We start from the raw sequence: 23,557 nt of genomic DNA on the forward strand, positions 1-23,557 counted from the left end.
TGCAACTGTGACCGGCTCTAACTGCAACTAATGCATCCCATAATTGTTTGGTTTTGAGCTGAATGATGCTGTGATTAGTGGATGTTGAGCTCTGGCCGCTGAGATCGCCCTCTGCTGGTGAGATGAGTGAACTGCGACCAGGTTTTATCACAGCCCAGTCTTCATGAAGCTTAGGTTGGACTGCAGTATGATTAAAATCACATCCCAGTTATTAAATAAATGGATTAAAAATGATAGAAATTATGGCAATTCTTTATTTTGATGGTTAATAATTTCCTGTAAAGAACTGTGTTGTTTTGGAGGGGGACTACAAACGGCATTTAAAGCACCTCTTAGGGTTTGTTTTGTTTTTTGGGGACAGGAGTGCTCCTTTTAACCCCATGGAAATGAACAAGTAGGAACAAGGATTCACATATTTGTCCGTAACCTGGTCTTTCACTGTATTTCTATTCTAAAAAAGTGAGTTAGTTAGTTGCCTGCCTCTCCTCCGCTGCTTCACACGTTGATTCGGCGCTTCATCGTCAGGCTGCTTCTGTTTGCTGTTGTTTTGTCGTGCGGCCATTAGCTCCTGTCGCTCATCATCTTCTCCTCCTGCCTGAGCTCCAGCCAACATGCCATTCATCAATTCAACTGATCACGCTCACACAGTCGAAACCAGCATTGACAGCTAATTGATATTAATCTGGGGAGAATTTGTGAAATGATAATAAAAAGCGACGTGTTGTGGGTCGATGTGTGCGAGCTCGCGAGGACCGACGTTTTCCAAAGTGCTAACCAGCTGTTACTTGTAATTTCCAGATGTTTCTCTCCCCTGTGTCATATACAGAACAGATCAACACTGCATTAATGGCTTGTAAACTGAAATTAGGGAAACAGGCAGGCAAAATAGAGCTTAACGCACTCGTCTCATCCTCCCCCAGATCGAAGACAGCGACGACTCCGACGAGTATTCGGACGATGATGTCAGGGGACGAGGCCGATCGTCGCCGGAGACGAAGCCCATCTTGTCTGTTCGTGAGTATCATGTGTCCAACAAGTGTTTAAAGCGCATAAATTAGTACAAAAAGGCTGAGCTGCTGTTTTCTGAACCTTGGGTTTAGGAAAGTCTTTTGTGACAAGATGGAGAAATAATTATTTTACAGTAACAGTTGTTGTTTAGATGCAAACTAATCATCTAACAAATATTTGCATCATTGATTAGTTTTATTGACATAAGATTTAATCATTGGGTCTGTAAAACAGTAGCAGATGATTGTGAATGAAAACCTCAGTTGAAATCTTTACATATTTTCCTTTGTCCCACCAAAACCCAAAGATTTTCAATTTCCTGAAAGTTGAGAGGATGAACATATTTGAGGTCCTGGAAAACAATTAAAAAAGTTAATGCTTTTGCCTGTAAATTGATTAATAACTAGACTAGCTGGGAATTAATAATGTCAGACCAATTGATTAAAAAAAAAAAGCCTTAAAAACTATAGAATTCCCATTTATTTGTTGTTTTCCTTACTTTTCTTACTGTATAAACCAGTGGTTCTCAAACTTTTTCACATCAAGGACCCCTGAAATGACACAAATTAGACCACAGACATACACAAATATTTGTTCTGAGACTGAAGAACATAACTTTTTTAGTCAATGTACATTCAAATTAGGGCCAATGGTGTGAATTTTTGGAAATATTGTAGAAAACGTTTAAACATTTCTAGAAAAAAAGTAAAAAAATAAATAAAAACAAATCTAGAAAAAAGTGGTAAGATTGAAAAAAAAAACTGAAAAATTTGAAAAATTTTCTAGAAAAAAATGGTAAAATTTATCAAAAAATAAAGTTTTTTAAAAATTCGAGAGAAAAAAGAAATCAAAAAAAAAACGTTAGACATTTCTAGAAGAAAGTGGTAAAAATTCTCCCCCCCCAAAAAATCTAAAATTGGTAAGATTATAAAAAATAACAAAAAAAAAACGTAAAAATTATCTAGAAAAAAGGTTAAATTATTCTAGAAAAAAGGGGTAAAATTTCTAAATAAAAAAAGTTTTTAAAAAATTCGAGAAAAAGTGGTCAAATTTGGTGTTGAAAAAAATTGGGGACCCCCTTGAACCCTCTCAAAGACCCCACTTTGAGAACCATTGGTATATAGACTGACTAGTCAGACGACGGTCCGCCCTCCCTGAGTCTGGTTTTGATGGACGTTTCTTCCGTTGAGTTTTTCACCAGGTGCTGCTCATTGTGGCAGCTGTTTCTCTCTATAATGCTGTGATGTGTTGACCTCACACTGTGAAAAGCCTTCAGTTGAGTTGACTTGAAAATCTTTGGGTTTTAGCCTTTTTGGTTGAACTCAGGCTGTAATTGGCATTTATTTATGCACAATGCAATTCTTATTTTAATATCACATTGGCACAGTTTTTTGTCCAAAATGTTTTTTATGATTTAGATTTTCTGCTCTGTTTTATTAGATTTATACAGTATGATAATGATAAGTGGTTTTACTTTGTGTTTCTACTACTTCATTCAAACTGTTGAATCTCAGCTGTGAACTTATAAAGTTGCTTTACAAACCAGTTTTAAGCTGATGTAATGTAAATATTTTTAAAATCTGCTTGCTCTTTTACATTTCACTTCCTCTGCGAGTCGTTCTCACCGCCCACAATGTTTTTTACCGTCTCCACAGAGCGATCGGGAGGTCACGTCGATCACTTTGAAATCGCGGAGCGGGTGGAGATGGGTCAAATGGCCTCCATGTTCTTCAACAAAGGTAATACTCTTCTAGCCTGGAGCTTCTCCTCCTCCTCCTCCTACTGACTGTTATTCAATTAATGCAGACACCGCCGTCGTTAGCCACGTGTAACGTTTATGGAGGAGGAGTGAAGGTTGTGTGGGATCGTTCCTTAAAAGATTTTATGTCCATTCTTCACGTCCACAAAAGGAAAAAGGCTCCTCGCTCTTTAATTGGATGTAATTATATATGGACAAATTGCCTTTTGGTTGTAATTACCTGTTTCAGACCCCATCAAGACTGTTAATCTCCCCCATTGTGTGAGGGAGGGGTAGGTGGTAGGGGATGGATGGGGGGGCTATAACCAACCTATACACGTGGCAAAGATAGTGCAGCTTCTACCTGAATGATTCGGGAGCTAATGCTCAGTGACGACACAGCGAGAGAGAATTCACCTTGAAGCAGAGACACGGTGCAGCTTTACATTCCTCCTTCATATCAGTACATTGTCCTGCTCGTGTCCGCACACAGCCCCCCCCTTGGCTTACTCCTTCCCCCTCCCCCCCCCTCCTCCTCCTCCTCCTCCCCTTGTCTGCTTGCATTATCCCGACCTGCTCTTCTTAACCAGATGCGAGTGACTCAACAGTCTGCGGCGTGCGTCCCTTCCCCGTGTGTCGCAGCAACGAAGGAACAAACGAAAGGTCAAAGCTCTGACAACATCATCTGAGCTGACATGTTGCGTTGCGTCCTCCTCCTCCTTCTCCTCCTTCCTCCTTCCTCCTCCGCTCCAACGCCACTAGGTGGAGCACTCGGCACGCACGCAAACACACGCTCACCCACCTACACACACACACACTGTTTAACACATGTCCGGCTCGGCTCCATGTTCACACCCACACGTGTGAACGCACTCGTGCATGGCGTCCTGCAGCCCATGCTGTTAAAGCTGCAGTGCGCTCCAATCCGTTCAGCCTCTTGTCACTCACTCTGCTGCTGCCCGTCGTCCTGCCCGTTAAAGGTGACGTGCTTTCAAAAAAAAAAAAAGAAAAAAAATCTATGCTGATGACCTTTCCCACCATGAAACAGACACTGCGTGCAGGTTGCAGGTGAGGCACGTGGAGTTATCGATCGGTAATAAGGAAATGAGTTTTCGCTCCTCTTCTCACTCGCTCCATGCCATGGGAAAGCAGCCCAGTGACTCTAATGAGAAATGAATTAGACAGGCAGCGCGAGTCCCCGGCTGGCTCACGCTGAAGGAGGAGGAAACGCAGCTCTTTTGTTGATCCTGACAACACCGACCTGCTCACAGTCGCTTCTCAACCTGCTGCGTGTGGGCTCTCGTTTTCGTGCAACACACTGTTTTAAGGATAATGAAATATGACAGGAGGGGAGGGGGGGGGGGGGTTCGGTATAATATGATGTTTTTCAATACTAGTCTTGATATGATGCCTGAGCTTCATCCCAGTGCCAACATGATGCCTCACTAGAAAATATAAACATTTTTGAAAACAGAAACCCTGCTCAAAACCATCCAAAATTGGTAAAATCTCAAATTCAAACCGGTTTGATCAAAGAAAATCACAACTCTGATCTGATATTTGATGCTGCTTTCAGTGCGGTTCAGTTTCTGATGCTCAAATCTTTCATTTCAATCCATTTCAGTTGAAATTAAGTTCAATAAACTGATGTAAACAAAAGCAGTGAAAGCATTTTTAATGTGATCGTTGCTACTTTTGCATTCCCAAGTGTCGTCTTTCTTCAAATTACTCTTATTTCCTTAAGTTATTAGTAAAAGCATTTGTCTTAATGTGTGTTGGCAAAGTTGTAGACTAAACCTGATTGACCTCTGAATGTTGGGAGAAATTATAATTTATATACAAACAATCGACTTGAGCAGAGGTCCAAAACCTACTGGCCAGTAGTTGCACAAATGAAGTTATAGTTTATTATGTCTGAGCTCTGCACAGTTTTCTCAGTTTCAGTTTAAATTCTGCCAAATAATCAGGTTTGATAATCACACCGCAGGTTTTCATGGTCTGCTCTGTCAGTCTGGCTTTAAATTGATCGGCCTCTGGCATCTCAAATTATTTTCTAACACAGTGCAGACAACTCCTGGATCAATTTAGGGAACAAGCAGCAAATGAAGTGTTGTTTTTTTATTATTATTATCAGTTAAGTTGCAGTCTGAGCCACAGACTCTTTCCTGTTGGTCAGTGATCAAACACAACCAGTCCATTGGGAGCCAGTTATTCACATACATTTTTTTTTCTTAGAGATGCTTTTCCAGGGGTCTGTCTGTCTGTGCAGTTTGTTTGAGGTGACAACTTGATCCAAACACTTTACAGCAAACAACCCTCAGCAGGAGGAGCAGACATACGTGTGTGTGTGTGTGTGTGTGTGTGCATGAGGAGGCAGATCTTGACATTTGATAGCTGGAAGGCAGCACTTCTTTCCTGGAAAGCAATAGCAAAATAAACTGGACCTGTACTGACTCCTTCACACTCTCACAGCTCGACTCTCTCTCTCGTCATGCGCAAACTAAAGGAGCCAAATAACAAGAAAAAGTGCAAACGAGTCCATTATTATGCTCTGCTAAAAATTTACAGGACACCACCTTAACACCGCCTCCCCCCTCCCTGGCTCGTCACAGATGATAAACTGTTGGCCGTGATTGCACATAGTCTCTCTGCCCTGCACCTTTTGAGGCAATTAAAAGCATCTCTGCTGCTTAGAGGGCGTTTGACTTCCTCCTGAGCTGAAATTGACGTGGCAGCGGCAGCAGCAGCAGCTGTAAGTCAGGCTTGGAATAAGTCCACGGCTATCGTATCGGCCTGACCCGCAGCCACTGACAGGAATGTTGATGGGGGCTGGTTGTATTTGCACCACCACTGTGAAAAAAGGTGTTACTATAACCTTCACATTGATGATTTTAAAGTTGATTAGAAGACGACTTTGGCTAAAGTCACAAAGAGAGAGAGAGAGCATAACGGAGAGCTGTCCTTGCATCAGCATCTTGTCTCAGCTCTTCCTTTACCTCTGTGATGTGATGTGATGTGGTTAACTTAACATGTCCGCTCTGCAAACAGCAGGATTTGTTTCTTCAACGTAAGCCGTCCTTCCTCCTGACATATGGAAGACCATGCATGGCGGAGAATACTAATTTACTCCAGCGTAACCTGGGCTTGTTCTTTTTCTTTTTTTTCTTTTTTTTTTAATGAGAACCAAACATGGGCCCATCCATTTTTAATACTTCAGTGACTTTTACTTAAATGTCATACTTGTACATTGAGAGCACCGGCAAAATGAAAGCAGGAGTGGTCTCCAAGCCGCCGGGAAGATAAATGGACATGTTTGCTGCAGCTTTGCGGCCCAATCATTTCCCATAAACCACTACTACATTAGTTTCCAGTGTCAGCTTTTTTCAAAAGATGCATTTTAATTTCAAGGATAATGTTATTATGGTTTACTGTGATCAGACTCAAACGATCAATATAACATGCCTAGGTCCAAGAAGTAAGTTTGCAGTGAAGCCTGTTATGTTATTTTAGACATTATATATTAACAAAGCTGCTATGAACAACTTTGTATCATTGCAATAGAGAAATGCCAGAGGTATATCGGAGGTAATTGAACATTAAATGACATAGTTTATTGTGTATATTCAAGTGTCACACTCCTTACAGCTGTTTGTAAGTTTTATTGCAACATAGCTTGTGTTCACCAGCCGTGACGAGCACTTCAGCCATTGTTGTGTTAACTAAACATAAGGTTATAATGTGTCTTTAATTTGATTGGTGCTACTTCTTCAGCGACACTGCACTGACTTGGTATCGGAAAATGTTAGAAACTCTGACCATGCTGAGGGTAGCTGATTAGCATGAAAACTTCAGTAGAGGTTATAGTAGAGGAAATAGAAGCAAAATATAAGTCTGGCTTTTGATGCTGAACTTGCAATATTTATTCTAGACTTCTAACTTAAAGAGGAACTGTGCAGGATTTGTATGCTACATTTTTACTTTAATTAAACAGCTTTGGAGTAATTGTGATGTCTCTTGGCTGAAAAACAACTTTGCAAAATCGGGGCTGCAGCACAAACACGCTCCGTAACACAGATTAAACTACACAAATACACATATCTTACACATATATCGGCGTAACATCGTACATGATATATACGGTTATCTACCGCCAAATGCACATGGCCAAGAGGAGGGTTAGCAACAGAGCGGAAAAGCGACCAGACTTGTATAGTTCCTCTTCCATGGCTAATTATGCTAATGTTGCCAATAGCAAAACTTGCAAATTGCATTCAATGCTATTAAAGGTTCTGTAGTGTTGTGCTTGTTGACGGTCGTTTCCTGTGTTGGCAAAATATTTGAACCAGATTAATGGAAAAACAATCATTAAGCATGAATGATGATGCCACATTATAGGATGTTGTTGTGGCGTCTTGCACAAATAACGTTTGGGAATCGGCATATTTCATGTTAACTGCACTTTGCAACCAATAATTGAGCAGGAGTCGACTGGAAATGATGCGATGAAGAGGAAACAAAATGATAATTCATTCATTCAGACTGTGTGTTTGGCTTATTAGAAATATTTGTTAAACATAACCAAAGACTGATCTGAATCTCTCTAAGGGATCGTTGCCTTTTCATGTACAACAGTGTTTTTAATGTCAAAGAGATTCAGTCAGGTTTCAGCATCACAGATAAGTTGTATGTGTGTGTGTGTGTGTATGAGATCTAAGACCTGAATTAGCCATTCCCAACTCTGTACTGCCCTATTTACCCATTTACTTATTTTTAGAGAAGTATAGTTAATGGTGTTGTTGCCTCTGGGGCTGGCTCAATTTAGACTTGATTTGTGAACGTCTATAATCTCAGTTCATCAAATATTCCCCCTCTGATATTCCCACAAGAAGCAGAACCTGAATATAAGGAGAGGAGGAAATGTTAATGAGGTGAAACTCAAAGTTAAAATTAATTTTGTTGTCTGTTTTCAGAGGCTTTAGAAGATGTGACAGTGACTCTAATGGGTAATTTGTCACCAAACAAGATGATTTAACTTCAGCAGGGTATATAACAAGCTTAAAAATAGCTACTAGAATAAAATCCCAGTGTATCAGTATAGCAGAGTCTTTACAAGGTAATAAAACAGCCTTTTCCTATTGTGCACTTAAACTAAACAGAGGCCTTGCAGCTTCCTCCTGCAGCTCCTCACACACAGAGGTTGTCAGGTTCTGCTGTCAGTCAGAGGCAATGTGCTGATGGATAGCGCCGCATTTCACAGCTACATGAAAGACCGGGGCTCCTACGTTGAAGACCCATTTTGCAGCATTTTCGCCTGTGGCTCTGGGTAATTGGGAAATATTAGTTACAGTGCCGTGAAGGCCTGCATCCCCGTGGTCATGCAGAGCTCTCGCCTTGCTATCGCTTACCGACAGCAGCAGCAGCAGCAGCAGCCGAGCACAGAACGTCCTGTTTCTGCTAACCGCCACTGAGACGCTAATATGCTTCGTCCATGTTGTGCCACAGGGGGAGTTAAAATGCAGCATGGAGAGGGATTTGTTTCTTCAGCCGATGGTGTGAGAAATAAGACGGAGCAAGATTAAAGTCTTATTGAATCAACCTTAAAAAGATACGGACCGTAAAGTGACCACTGCCCTGCTACTTATATTATATTTTACATGTTATGATGCACATAATCCACCTGTTGCTCCTTGTTGTTGCAGAACATGGACTTACAAGTATGTTGATGAATCTTTTTCAAATGCAACCAGCCTGTGCAGTTCAAACTGTGCTGTGCTGAACACCGATACCAACACTTTAATTAAACTTTTCCTTATGAAATATATATTCATATTTTTTTCACCTCTCAGGTCGTAAATGTTGTTTGTGCACATGCAGTCACAGCACTGTGCACGCTAGTAATCTAAAATCAGAGTCAGACAGTCATTTATTTGCCATTTGCATTAAAATCCGCATTGGAAAGCAATTGCGAGAGATTCACACTGAAGACATAGGACTGTGAAACAAACATAGATAAAGTTGGGTGCATAAGACATAAAATAAGATAAGAAGGACACTGCCCCCAGATCGATAACGTTATGTACTATTAGATGATTCAGGAAGGGGATATAAATAATACAAGATCACAAATATGACCAGATTTTTAATTAGATTTTTTTTAATTCTTTGATTGATTATTGGTATTATATTACTGCTTTATGTTCTGAAGGTTAAGGTGACAAAAACCATGCGATTTCACTGATTACAGAATAGAATATAATAGAAGAATAGAATGAACTTTATTCATCACCGAAGGGAAATTGAATTGTCAAGTAGCTCATAATAGAAAAACAGAAAACAACAAACACCCTCTGTTCCCTTCATCCACAACAGCACAAAACACAGACAACACTAAAAGACATAACATAAAATAAGTTGAATAAAGTGCAAAAGCAGAGCTTAAAATTAATATTCAAATCAAACAATGATCAAAAAGTTCAGATTTCATAAAACTGTTTATGTCACTTTTCACATCGCTCTCAGTTTACCACCAGAGATACATTCACTTTCAAGATGTATTGATTAAATTCAAATGAAATGAAGGCTGAAGCATAACACAACATAACAAAATTCTCTAATCAGTGCAGTGACTCAGTCTGTATTGATTACCCTCCTCCCCCCTTCAGTGTTGGTTAATGCTTTTTATTGATTTGTTTGACTTGACTATGAAGTTACGTAAAAAAAAATATTCCAAGTGTAAAGTAAACATAGTGTGAGTTTGTATATCTTCTAATGAGTTTAATCACACTCTTAAATTAATCTTCAGTTTCTCCAGTCTGTGATGTTGTGAACTAGGGCTGCAACTAACAATTATTTTCATTATCGATTAATCTGTCGATTTATTTAAACGATGAATCGATTAGTTGCTTGGTCAATAAAATGTTAAATGTTGAAAAATGTCAAACAGTGTTTCTCAAACCACCAGATGACGTCCTCAAATGTCTTGTTTTGTCCACAAACCAAAGAGAAACTCAGTTTATAGTCATAAAGGAACAAAGAAACCAGAAATATTCACATTTAAGAAGCTGGAATCAGAGAATTTTGACTTTTTTTCTTTAAAAAAACTACTCGAACTGATTATTTGAATATCAAAATAGTTGACGATTAATTTAATAATCGATTAGTTGTTGCAGCTCTATTGTGAACCAATTAACAGCTCTGTTTAACTGGATGAATGCGTGTTGCTTCGGCTGCTCTGCTGGCTCCGTATGTTTTCCACTGTGCGATGTCCCACCCATGCTCTTAATTCATAAAAGAATCAGTGCGGCCCGTGAAGCTGTAAATCTGTCACTTTTTATTTCTTTTTAATGGACTCCCTGCTCTTAATTTCCTTGGCAGTAACGAATTAGCCGAGAGGTCCAGTTTCTCTCTCTCTCTCTCTCTCTCTCTTCTGAGACTTGAAGAGCAATGATGGATGTGAGAGGTGCACTGTGATGATCTGACTGCTGCTGGTGGAAGCGTTCGATCTTGGCGGCTTGGCAACGACGCCCGACGCGGTCAGGCCTTGCCAGTCGAGGGGTGAAGACAGGAGGGCAGATGGTTAAGAGCTTGTCGCGGTGGAGAGCAAAAGGCTGACGAGGAGATGGTTTCCCTTCATGGAGTGATTAGTTAATAGTTTTCATGGGTCCAATGAGACGTGCTTCTGCCGTAATGAGACAGTGGAGAGATGGTTAAGTTTAACGTGCACGCGCCATCAACTGTGTTTCATGATGAAGTGTTTGGACAGCTTGAAAAATGTGCTTCCTCCTCTCTACTTCTTTAGGATTTTTAGAATATAATTGAAAAAGCAAGAAGTGACTTAAGCAAACATGCAGTCTGGAAGTTAATGAAGTATGGGACCAGTTTTGTTTTTAAGTAGAAAAAGAGAGAAAAAAAATTACTTTGCACATCTATTTGTTGGACAGGTGCGTAGGAGAGGGACGAGCAGATCCACAAGTAGGTCCCAGTCCCGAAAAGTTGCGGCCATTAAAGCAGAAGTAAGCTGAATGTTTGTGTTAATATAAGTCTTAAATAGTTATATCTTCCGACGGCAATCACTTACATAGAGAGTTTGGTCAGAAACACAGGTCTGTCAGTCACTCTGCTCTGCTGTAAGCCGAGGAGAAAACTTTCCTTGTGTCCTACAACCTTTATCCAATGAGGAGAGAGAGCGGCATAAAGGGGCGGTCCTCTCTGTGTGTGCAGCCAAGGGATGCGCGTGAATGTGGTGACCAAGGGGGCAGTTTGTATGAGAAGTGAAGCTCACTTCCGCGTTCAAAAAACTGCAATCCCCCCGGCTTCCTCTGGGGGCTGGTGTCAGAAAGGAGCATTCCCCATAGACCCCCATGTTAAAATCGCCGACTTTACATCCTCAATAAACATGTTAAAAGCCTGGTGTCAGCACGTTTTTTTTTCTCAATCGATAGTTTCTACCCCCGCACACACTCTGAGGGGGGTGAATTTTTTTTTAACTCTACCGTTTTACTGTTATTAGGTTAAAACTCTGGCCAATTAGGGCGCGGAAACGTTGAGTGACAGGTCCGAGCAGCTCCGTGGACAGCTGCTTCGAGGCCAGCGGGCGGGTTCTCGGCCGGCCAATCCAACATGGCGCTGTTCAGGCCGCCATATTTGAGTCACAAAAACGACTCCCCAAAACCAATGGGTGACGTCACGGACGCTACGTCCATTCTTTTTACAGTCTATGGTGGTGACGTAGGAGAAGAAGAAGTTAGCCAAAACGACTGGATCGCTAGTTACTTCTGCTTTAAAAATGTTTTTTTGTGCAAGTGTAACAGTGTACAGGAGTCTGTATATACGGTTTTAAACACAAGTAAAAACAAAAAAAAAAAAGATTTAAAGGGGAACCATGCAAATCCACATCACTCTTTCGCCAATGAGACGTGCTTCTGCCGTACGGAGGAGGAGGGATGTAATGAGACGGTGGAGAGATGGTTAAGTTTAACATGCACGCACTGTATTTCACAATGAAGTGTTTGGACAGTTTGAAAAATGTGCTTCCTTCTCTCTACTTGACCTCACGTTACCTCTTTTTTATGCACACACAGGCAAACTTGGCACGTCTCACTGGATCCGTCATCTCTTCATCTTCTCGTCCTTTTTTCTTTTTTTGTCTTTCAGTCGGCGTCAATATGTTCTACATCTGCATCATCGTCTATCTGTACGGGGACCTGGCCATCTACGCAGCAGCTGTGCCTATATCGCTAATGGAAGTCGCCTGGTAAGACCAATATACTCACTTTTATCACATTCATTGTTAGTTTTATTGTGAAATAAAATTATATATAGATGGGTTTTTATTATAGACGCTCTCCTTGAAGAACGTTTGGGACATTTGCTTCTCTCTGCGATTTGGCAAAGACACAGCTCATCTCTCTTCATCTCTCCGGCTCCTCTGGCTCCACCTCACATAACACTCGGGTTCAATTTTCACCCCCTGAACTCAAGATTGAGATAATAAAGCCTCGCTGACAGAGGCCTTTAGGCCCGCTGACCTCTTACTGGGCGCTTCTGACATCTTGAGTCATGTCGACTTGCTTCCAGACAGGTTTTTATTGCAAGTCCGTTGGCCAGGCTGGGCGAGAATGAGGTGTTTCATATAGTTAGAGACTGTGGCTGTCAGACCCTCGGCCACAGAAATAGCCATTTCCCCCTTCAGTGTTGCTTTAGTGAGATTTCAGATTTCAGGAGGGTGACAGTTAAAGTTTCTGACAGGGATGGATTTGATAGTTTCAGGCGGTTTCAAAAACTTTTGGGGTATCGATTATTTTCTATTACTTTTGATGAAACTGATGGTTTCTTCTCTGTTTCATCTCAGTTCCTCTTGTTGACATCAGTGTTTAGAGTCGAAGATGTCTAAGTCGGATGAATTTGACAACAAATGTTAAAGGGATAGTTCAACATTTTGGCAAATTGGCCCATTGCCATAATCCCTATAGACATAGCAGTAGGTTCGTTACTTTTATTTGTCGGTGCAAGCTAGGACAGAGTTGTTTTAGAGGTAAATTCATGCAAAACCGCTGATACGTAGTTTTTTCTCAAGCAGTCTCTGTATTTGCCTCTAAAACAACTCTGTCTCGTAACGTTCTGTTATTATCTCATAGCGTGGTGAATGTGCAGATCACAACTTGTCCACCAGAGCGTTTTGGAGTTGTTGGATTGTGTATTTGATGAGTTTGATGAGGGAAACCAAGAAATCCCATTAGCCTCCGTAGCGTAGCTCTGAGCAGCTCACGGCTCCGCTCCGCCGTTCTAAAAATAGCTTGCACCGACAATTAAAGGTAACAAACCTGCTCCTAAGAAGAGAGATTATGGCAATGGGCCAATTTGCCAAAATGTTGAACTATCCCTTTAAATGTTTTTCTTTGAGGTTGATGTTTGGGAAGATTTTTCTCACTGAAACAACAAAATCTCTCTTTTTATATTATCTGTTGGCCTTGCAACAAATGATGAGAATAATTTTTGTTCATAAGTCACTTTTTATACAAGATATGTAGCAGGAAGTGCTATACAAAAAAAAAAAAAAATGAGATGGTCAAACAGCATACGGGTGAATAGAAGGACAATAGATAAGATAATAGGTATGTAAATGAAACGGGAAGCCCAAAAGCCACTTCCACTTGTAAAATATGAGAGAATTAATTAAAAGCCAAATTGAATAAACAGGCGTTCTGCATCTCTTATAGCCCTCTCACTGCCTGTTTCCCTGTGTGTAAAATAATGTGTATTTAAAACCTTTGGCAGTAAAAGGATCTGAGAGCTTGTGAAGGATTATAAAATGACAGAATCTACAATGTAAGCTGCTCCCAAAACCATTCACAGCTTTTATAAACATGTAAAAAGACCTTTTTAAATCTGCCCTAAAAGATACAAGGGAGCCGGTGGAGTGTATCTTCCAGGGCAAACATGCTCTCTCTGCACAGATCTGAATAAACTGGAAGTCTGTGAATTGAAAGAGAAGTAAAATTTCAATATTGATGGTAATTGCAGGGTTCGGGGACAACAGTCGTTCCCATCTCTTGAACTGCAGTGCTAATCAAATCATTATTTTTAAATTGCCAAATTACCCACAAATGTAGGTAAATGACAGCAGCTGCGTGGTGCGATTGGCTAAACTGACACTAAATATCACATCCTGTGATGATTACAGAAATTGATGCATTTTGAAACTTTAGCCACCGTGCTGGTGGTATCTGAACTCAGTCCAAGTGTTTGTCCGCCCGGCCTGAGCCCAGATAGATCCCAATTTACAAACATAACACATCTCCGTCCTCCATTTGTATTCCTTCATCTCTGACTCCGCTGAATAAATTCATCATCATAAAATGACAGAAATCACAAAAAAAGTCACAGTGTAAATCGTCCTCTTCCTCTAATTGTTGTTGCAACAAAGCCGCCCCACCTCATCCTGTCCCGAGGCGCCGAGCACTGATGCTGTCTCATCGTATTAAATTCTCCTCCTCTGTGGTCCAAACCTCGCAGCAAGAATAAATGTGAGATGTAACTGAAACATCAAAAAGCAGTTTTTTATTTGCCCGAGGGCTCAAACTGCAGACTTCTGAGTAGCATGGGACGAAGCGGATGATTTTACTAAAGCGCACTCTGTCACGCAGCACTGATAGAGTTTGTGGCTGTTTGTAAGTGATACCTTTCAAGTTTTTCACAAGCTTCCACCCTCAGCTGGTTTATCTGATCAAGTCTTTTTTATACACTGCCCATCGAAAAAAAAAAAAAAAGTCACCACCTGGATTTAAAGGATCATAGGGCAGGATTAATGAGAACGGCCAGTGACGCGACGGCCGCTGCGCGTAACTACAGCAACCAGCGAAGCCACCGGCACGGGAGCGCGCACAGACTTTTCACTGTTTACTTTACTCTTTACAGTCTTCCTCTTTACAATCTGGGGGAGGGAGGGGGGGTATTTTACTGTAGGTTCTCGCTCTCACAGACAGACACACACACACACACACACACACCTTCACTGTGCTGCAGCAGGGGGCTGCTTGTCTGTTCCTCTGAGCTCCTCTGCATGGATCTGTATGGGCTCCTACTCCTACAGGCCGGTACCGAGAATTAACGCGCCGGGTCCGGGTGTCGGACCGCATCTGTCAGGGTCCGCGATCCCATGCAAACCAATCAACACCGGACATATTCATGATTTCATAAAAAATAAATAAAACGGACGCGTCGCGGACACGCCGGCCAGGACGTGAAAAGTGGACGTGTCTGGGCAAAAGAGGACGTTTGTCCACCTGCCTGATAACGTTGTTAAAGTTATAACGTCGGCTTTTAACCGCTAGCTGCGGCTAACGGCTAATAATAAGACAGTAGTGATGAGGGAGAGGGTGTGTAAGTTAGTGACCTGCCTGCTGCTGTGTGCGTGTGTGAAGGGAGGGGGAGAGAGAGTGGGGGGGGGGGGGTTAACAGGGCTTTCAGTTGTGCTGGGTCGTTTGCTGGCCTGGCAATAACAGTAATTTGGATCCACCGTGGTTCAGAGCGATTGATATAACAGGGAGTGTCGCCACTCTGTTACTGTATCAATGGCTCTGCCGCGGTTGCCCTCTTCATGTCCATTCCATTGATCCATTCGAAGGCAGTCGTGGACGCGCTGACGTCAGGTCCGCCGGCCAGCGCGCGAAATTCACCCCCTGAATTGCAGCGCATTTTGCAGCACAGACCCCGTTCAGGGCAATCGAGAGATACGCGGGTGGGCTCGTTCTTTTTGGTTTTGAACGCTTCCTCACCCATTATTATTTAAAAAACGTAAAACGCATGGGTATTTTCCGGTATTTTCTCACAAATCCTGCCCTATGATCCTTTAAAGGAGACATATTCTGCCCCCTTTCCACAAATTAAAATAGTTCCCAGGTGTCTTAAAGACATATCTGTGACATGCTTTGGTCAAAATACCCCAAAGATCAAACATCACAGCTCTTTTCATCCTCTCAAAACAGCCCTGTTCAGAACGGCTGGTTTCAGTGCCTGTCCCTTTAAATGCAAATGAGCCATTGTTGCCCCGCCCCTTCTACCGGTACCAGGTAGGGGTGGCATTATGCAAAGTCGAATCCTAGTTACATCACTGGAAGACAACTGAGGGAACAGCTCGTAAAACCACGTGGATTTCAACCTAGGGAGCCTTTAAATTACAGATTTTTTTGTAGATTCTCACATTTTGGGGGCTGGAAGGCAAGACAACACCCAAATATATGTTAAAGAGCCTTCAAGAAGTGATATTTCCATAATATGTCCCCTTTAAGTAAGCTACGGTAATAGGTAAGAGCCTCCCATTGGATAAATACTACATGGATGATTATGTTTTAGCAGGCAACAAGTAATTTAACCCAACTGATGCAATCTCATTTCTTAAACAACCATGTCAGAAGACACATAAGCAAATAAAACATCTAAGGAGATGGAGGAGCTGAAACTACTAAAATTGGTTAAAGAACTGTCCAATGCATTATTAAAAACTGGAAGGAGAGTGGGGAACCATCATCTTCAAGGAAGAAATGTGTTTGGAAAAAAACATTTGGTGAAATCAAATCGTAAAAAAAACAAGATTGTTGCAATATTGCAGAAGCGATACCACAGCAAATGCGTGTCGTAATCAAAGCTAAAGGCGGTCAAACAAAATATTAGAGTGTGTGAGTTTTTTTTTCGGACAGGCAGTGAATGAAACGCAAACCAGGACGGTTTAGGTGACGAGCTGTTACGAGAGTTCACACCATAGAGGGGGATGATCTGGTGTGTGTGTGTGTGTTGTGTCTGGCAGCGATGACACATTAAACTTGTGTCTGTTTGTCTGTCTGTGTTACAGTGGAAACCACTCCTGCAGCGCCGGAGCTGTGAAGTACAACGAAACCGACCCGTGCTGGGGCTCAGTCACGAGGAAAGATGCCTACAGGGTGTTTCTGGTAAGAGCTGATTCTTGATCCCCGAAGCTTTCACTTCCTGTTCAGAAGCCAGAGAGACGCTCCACCTGTAACTCTCCTCCTCCTCCTCCTCCTCCTGTTCCTCTTCCTGTGCAGAGTCTGTGGAGAACAAACTCATCTGCTCTCCACTAATTCCTCCAAAATCCTACTAATTAGCATTATTGACTAATTAAAGAGCGACATACCAGACTTAACATTTTTAATTGCCATGTGTCAATCGCAGCAGTTCAATGACAACTTTCAGCAGCAGATTTCTATCAGCTGGAGCTAATTAATGTTAAATCCATGAATTGGCCAAAGTCCAAAAAATAAAACTGCTGGCAGCTGCTTGGTTGTTTTTGTTGTTGTATTCTCTGCAGAGCGCTGTCTGTACAGGAGCAGAGAGAGAGGAGCGGATACTTTAAAAGAGAAGTATTGAACTGTGTGTTTTATGGTTCAGAGGGATCAACGAGGTGAAATGATCCAGGTGATGAAGTCTTGTCGAGGGTGAACGGCCGTCAGCTTTTAATCATATCATGACATTTGAACTTGATATTTAAGTGTAACAGTATCATCGTAACTCTACGACTAATAGCAATGACTTAATTTATTAATAGAGCAACTTTTATGACATGAAATGTTGCTCAAAGAAGAGACGACGGTAAAATAAGACAAGAGACACTTAAAGACAGGACACATTAATGAAATTGAAGATGATTAAGTATTCAGACCTGGTAGTTAAGTAGTGAAAGGATTTTTAGGATAATTGAAAAAGCAAGAAGTGACTTAAGCAAACATGCAGTCTGGAAGTTAATGAAGCTTGGGACCAATTTCGTTTTAAGTAGAAAAAGAGAGAAAAAAAAATCTATTTGTTGGACAGGTGTGTAGGAGAGGGACGAGCAGATCCACAAATATAGGTCCCAGTAGCCTACCGAAAAGTGACGGTCATTAAAAATGTTTTTTGTGCAAGTGTAACAGTGTACAGGAGTCTGTATACGGTTTTAAACACAAGTAAAAAAAGATTTAAAGGGGAACCATGCAAATCCACATCACTCTTTCGCTGTTTTGTGAAAAAGCGACCGGCCATGTGCAATTGTTTTCAACGAAGCCGACATTATATATCATATACGATGTTGCGATGTGTATAGTATTTGTGTCTTATCCATCATAAACAAGAGATTACAGATTACAGGGCGTGTTTGTGTCGTTGTGCCGCTGAGACGAGAGCTGGGACACCGGGTCCGAGGCTCTGATCTTGTGAGGCTGGTTTTCAGCCGAGAGACGCTATGGTGGAAGAGCCTCCATTCTCCCTGGAACTAGTCATTTAACCATCACAATTACAAAATTTCAATCCCATGCTTCTTAATTATGAGTTAAGAAAGTGGAGAAGAAATACGTCGGCATCAGTTCTTCTGCTGTGTTTTTCATATTTCTAAAAAAACAAGGTTAAAGTGTTGGAACAATGTAAGTACAGCTTGTTTTCTCGCGGGGACACGACTCTGCTGTGTAAGAACACACTCCTGACCCAAACGGCACAGCTGCGCAGATGTTTCTGTAAAAAGGTGTAATGGGCCAAGCCTCCGCTGCCTTTCTGTCAGATTCAGCTCAGACGTTTCGTGTCCTCCGAGTCCCTCTCACACACACACACACACACACACACACACACACACACACACACACACACACACACACCACACGCCTGTGGCCCACAGGAAGTGTTCGTGTCCTTGAAGTCTTGAGCCAGCCAAACTGTGATTTCCACCCGAGCTTTAACTCTGCACAGCGACAGTGATAGATGTGCTGATCTCCTCCTGTGTAATTTCTCAGCCTCCCTCTCTCTCCATCTCTCTCCACCTCCTCTCTCTCTCCATCCCCAGCCTTGCTTATATTTTAATGGAAGGAGCAGACCTCAAATAATTTGCCAATAAATGAACTTTTCCCTCCTTTATCTCCAGTGGGATAAGCCTCTTAGTGGTTGCATGCAAACTGAAATAACGCTGATTTGTAATCTCCGGTCAGTTTGTTTACACTTGCAGTTTTTTTTTGTTTTTTTTGCAGACTAATTTCCCAGTTTCATCACGGCTGCTCAGGGAAACAGATCTGTAACAGGGAACAGGAATGTGCTGGTGCTCAGGGTGTTGGCCACTGGGCTTTGTTTTCTAATGTTAAGATGTGAAACCTCTGTGTGCGGCGCTGATTAGGACCAATTTTTTTGCGAGTAAATAAACACGAGGCTGTAATTGCACATTTATTCTGAACTGCAAATAGAGATGTTTATACACCAACATGCTTTGTTGGGGTATTTACCGGTGTTGGGAACGAATAGAGACCTTTCAAACCTCCTTTAATGAAATGTATCTGCTTCTTTTTACCAAAATAACTTCATTTATCTTGAACTGCACAGTTTTCTGCACCGATTTTTAACCCCAGTGTGTGATTGAACACCAGTCTTTGATTTCTGAGATTCTCTATTTACAGATATTTAATCCGTACATTTCCAGTTTCACTTCACAATAAAAGTCCACCATTGCCTTCAAATTAAAATTAATTCATTCTGAAGCACTGAGCACCAATGGGAGGGAAATAATTGAACCAGAGCAGAAATCTGTATTAAATGACCAATATGCAGTTTGGTTTATAAGGTCATTATCAGCAGGTCACATGCATCCTGACTCAATGATTGCAGTGATATTTCCTCACAGCTGTATTTTCTAATGAATATTGGTAAATCTGTGATTAGGAGTTGACATCTTATTATTTTAATTGGCTAATTAGCGTCTTGTTGCCATGGACTCGTCTTTGTCTGTTTTCCATTTTCTAATTAGTTTCCTAAACATTTATCTGGAGCCATGTATATTGTTGGACTACAGTTGACATTTTATTTGTAGTGTGTGCTGGAGTTTATTTGCCTGGTCTCAGAATTTGGCTTTGCAGCTTTACAATGACACCTAAATGTACAGTTGTGCTCATAAGTTTACATAACCTGGAAGATTTTGTAACTGTGTGTGTACCATTCTTTAAGGAAATCATGAGTGATCAGGCAGACAAAACAGATTTCTCTTGTTTTAAATTGGATTCAAATTAAACTGTGAGACATCCCAAAATAACACAATCATTAAAAAAAAAAAAAAAAAAAAAAAAAGATCATCAGAGAATCAATCAGACCAACAAATTTTTACCAGACCGTGGCCCTAGATCCCCTCAGTTTCCACTTTTATGAGAGCTTGAACACTGCTGATTGGCATTCTCAAGTAGTTGGAAATCTTTTTATATCCTTTTTCTGTTTTATAAAGTTGAACAACCTTCTCCCTCAGGACTTTTTGACAGTTATTTAGCTTTCTCCATGACTCAGAATCCAGCAAAGTCAGTGCAGCAATGGAAGAAATGTGCAGGTGTTTGTCAAGAGCCCAGAATCTCATTGACTTTTTATACACAGACACTAATTACAAGCAATCAAGTTCCAGGCGTGGACAGTTACCCTAAACCTGTCTGTGTCAGTCTATGTGTATATTATCAGGGTAAAACTTTGAGGGTATGTAAACTTTTGATCAGGGCCATTTGGTGTTTGCACTTATCATTAGGATTCAAAAAGATCGAACACAGTTGTGTGATATAAATGGCTTCGCCCAGCTACTAACTCTGAAAACCCCCCCAGTTTTGTTGCATTATCAATCATATATTTTCTGAAATGTAGCCAGGGTATGTAAACTTTTGAGCACTGTAAATGGTGTTGAAATCCCTGTCGCTGATTGACATCCAAGATCCTTCAGGTGCCCTCTGTTTTTCCACCTGCTTTTGGTTTGCTTTTATATTTTTAGCCGAGAAATCCTTATGTTTGTTCCCAGTTGACCTTTGCTTGAATAAATCAAAAGTCACTGAGCTGTGATGAAACATTCAGTGAGTCCTGTTAGCGCTGCCTGGCCACAGCGGCCGGACCGTCTTGCCTCGTCGCCACCCTCTCGCTCTCTCTGTGTGCGTGCACCTTCACCGGCTCTTGGGCTCTTATCTGGCCTAAAGACACTGCCCCAGACTCTGAATGATGAGTATAAATAATAAACTATTTCTCATCAGCTGGGCTCTACCCTGTGGTAAAGAGTTATCAAAACCCGGCCCCCTGTCGATGCGCCGCCGCCGGACCACCATCCACTCAGGCTCCGTTGTAATCTCATGGTTTACAAGGACAAGGCGTCCTTCGTCCACCACACCGTCGTCCATTTCTCCACCAGAGCTTTTTCACTCCTGAGGCGCAGAGTCTCAGGGGGGTCGGTCAGGTCAGGAGAGGAGAGGAGAAGCAAAAAATAGCCTTTTTTATTACGACCTTTCATCTGCCCCGTGGAAAGGTGTGTGTTTTTAGAGATTTCTACTTTTTTAAAGAAGAAGTATCTACCAAAGTGAGATTTCGCCTTGTTTCAACAAAGAGATATCTTAAGCCGCCCCTAAGTCGTCCTGATCTGTCTATTCTGAATGAGTCACACAGGACGATTGGAGTTGTTAGAAGATAAATATTCAGCAACACTGACGCGAACGGCATCAGAGTCTGAAGCAGTTTGACGACGACTGTGAAGCTGCAGAGCGCTCAACGAATCCCAAACCAACTACAGAGTCCTACTGATATTCTCCTGACCCCAGAGCCCAGAGTTTAATGCTGTCATGCTAATGTGAGTGCAAGTGTTTGAGTTGTTTAAAGGGATAGTTCAACATTTTGACAAATTGGCCCATTGCCACAATCCCTATAGTCATAGCAGTAGGTTTGTTACCTTTAATTGTCGGTGCAAGCTATTTTTAGAATGGCGGAGCAGAGCTGCGAGCTGCTCAGAGCTACGCTATGAAGGCTAATGGGATTTCCTGGTTTCCCTCATCAAACTCATCAAATACACAATCCAACAACTCCAAAACGCTCTGGTGGACAAGTTGTGACCTGCACATTCACCACGCTATGAGATAATAACACAACGTTACCAGACAGAGTTGTTTTCAAGGCAAATACTGAGACTGTTTGCTGAAAAACTGTCCCTGAAGGCAACACACATCAACAGTTTTGCATGAATTTACCTCTACAACAACTCTGTCTGTAACGTTGTGTTATTATCTCATAGCGTGGTGAATGTGCAGGTCACAACTTGTTCACCAGAGCGTTTTGGAGTTGTTGGATTGTGTATTTGATGAGTTTGATGAGGGAAACCAAGAAATCCCATTAGCCTCCGTAGCGTAGCTCTGAGCAGCTCGCGGCTCTGCTCCGCCGTTCTAAAAATAGCTTGCACCGACAATTAAAGGTCACAAACCTACTGCCATGACTGTAGGGACTATGGTAATGGGCCAATTTGCCAAAATGTTGAACTATCCCTTTAAATCGTGCATAATGTTGTTAGAGTTTGACATTTCTAGCCATTTATATTGAGAGTTAAATAACTTGCCTATTTAATTTGAGCTACATTGTACTGTTCTGTGAATTAATAAACAGCACTGGATGCCTGTAGCTGTAGTTATATTTAGACCAGGCAGGGAAAAGAGGAGCTGCTTGGGAATCACTGGGAGCGATGCAGGGAGGGAGGAGACATCACTGCAGCCATAACATTTTTATTTTTTTTATTTTTTTTTAGAGTTTAGAAAATGTAGAGAGATTAAAGAGCAGCCTGATTATGGTGTTGCTCTAAAGAGCTGTAATCCCTGTGTGGGTGATTGGTGCTGAGAGGAGGCAAAGAGCAGACAAGAGGAGAGGAGGCTGGTGTCAGAGTGATGCAGGGAGGGAGAGGACGAGCTCCTTCGTGATGAGTTGTAGTCTGCAGGAGTTAGGACGCCTTTACTCACTTCTGTCCTGCCACTGGAGTTCATCTTGATACGAGGACCTGAGTGTCTGTCTGTCTGCTCCACAGGCTCTTATTCAGAGAGTCGCCAAGAAAATCTGTCACTCTGGTCACACAGACACAGACTTCAGGGTCCAAATAACTGAATTATATTTTAATTATTGTGCCTTTTTTTGTGATGCTGGACAGTAGGTAGTTTTTATTTCTGTGTCATACCAGTCTGGGATTACAAAACACCATCATAATACTGTATGTGTCATGTTCCAGCAAAAGACAGATGCATACAGTAAATTACCTGCAAAATTACTTATTACCAACTTTAGAATAAAATAAAATAAAACATACAGTGTATCTGTCAAATAAAATGTACAATCTACAGGTTATCCTGATAAAAAGCGTGTTTTCTTATTCTTATTTTAATGAATTTCCCTTTGAGGAATTCGTATCGTATCAAATCTCCAGGCAATAAACTAGTCCAAATGTTTTATGTTTAAATAGCCTACTTAATCTTTATATAATAAATAAATATATAAATCTGCTTTTATTTGACAAAACAATATCCAGCACAATGCCAATAGTTAGTTTTTATACCAGTCTGGGATTACAAGACACCATCATGATGCAGAATATGTGTCGTGTTCCAGATTTACAAACTTCAGCAAAAGACAGATGCGAATAAGTTAACCTGCAAAATAATGTACAATCTACGGGTTATCTTGATAACAAGCTGTTTTCTTATCTCCATGTAACAAACTAATCCAAATGTTTTATATGTAAATAACCTAATTGATCTTTTCTACAGTATATGTAATAATAATTAAATAAATCTGCTTTCATTTGACTAAACAATATCCAGTCCAATGCTACTCAAGAATGCCAATAGAAAATAGAAAAGATTTGCACATGCAACAAATCAGCTTTTCTTCTAAATTCAAATTTAAAGTAAAATTTGATCATAATCATGAATCAGTGTTATAATGAAGTGACCAACAGTCCAAACGCCAAAGATTTTTGGATCCACACTGACATAAAGCAGGAGGTTAATAAACCCAATAACCCAGAAT

General features: G+C 41.2%; 1 protein-coding gene across 1 annotated transcript in view; it reads left to right on the top strand.

Annotated features, from left to right (window-relative positions):
* Nucleotides 1-23,557, top strand: part of tmem104 (transmembrane protein 104) — a 74,384-nt gene that overhangs the window by 5,453 nt on the left and 45,374 nt on the right. The window contains exons 5-8 of the mRNA XM_083976733.1: nt 921-1,014; nt 2,664-2,747; nt 11,900-11,999; nt 16,596-16,692. Of these exons, the coding sequence (XP_083832859.1) occupies nt 921-1,014; nt 2,664-2,747; nt 11,900-11,999; nt 16,596-16,692 (375 nt within the window). The remainder of the gene's footprint in view (nt 1-920; nt 1,015-2,663; nt 2,748-11,899; nt 12,000-16,595; nt 16,693-23,557) is intronic.

This window comes from Trachurus trachurus, assembly GCF_905171665.1.
Source record: "Trachurus trachurus genome assembly, chromosome: 8".
Classification (NCBI taxonomy): Eukaryota; Metazoa; Chordata; class Actinopteri; order Carangiformes; family Carangidae; genus Trachurus; species Trachurus trachurus.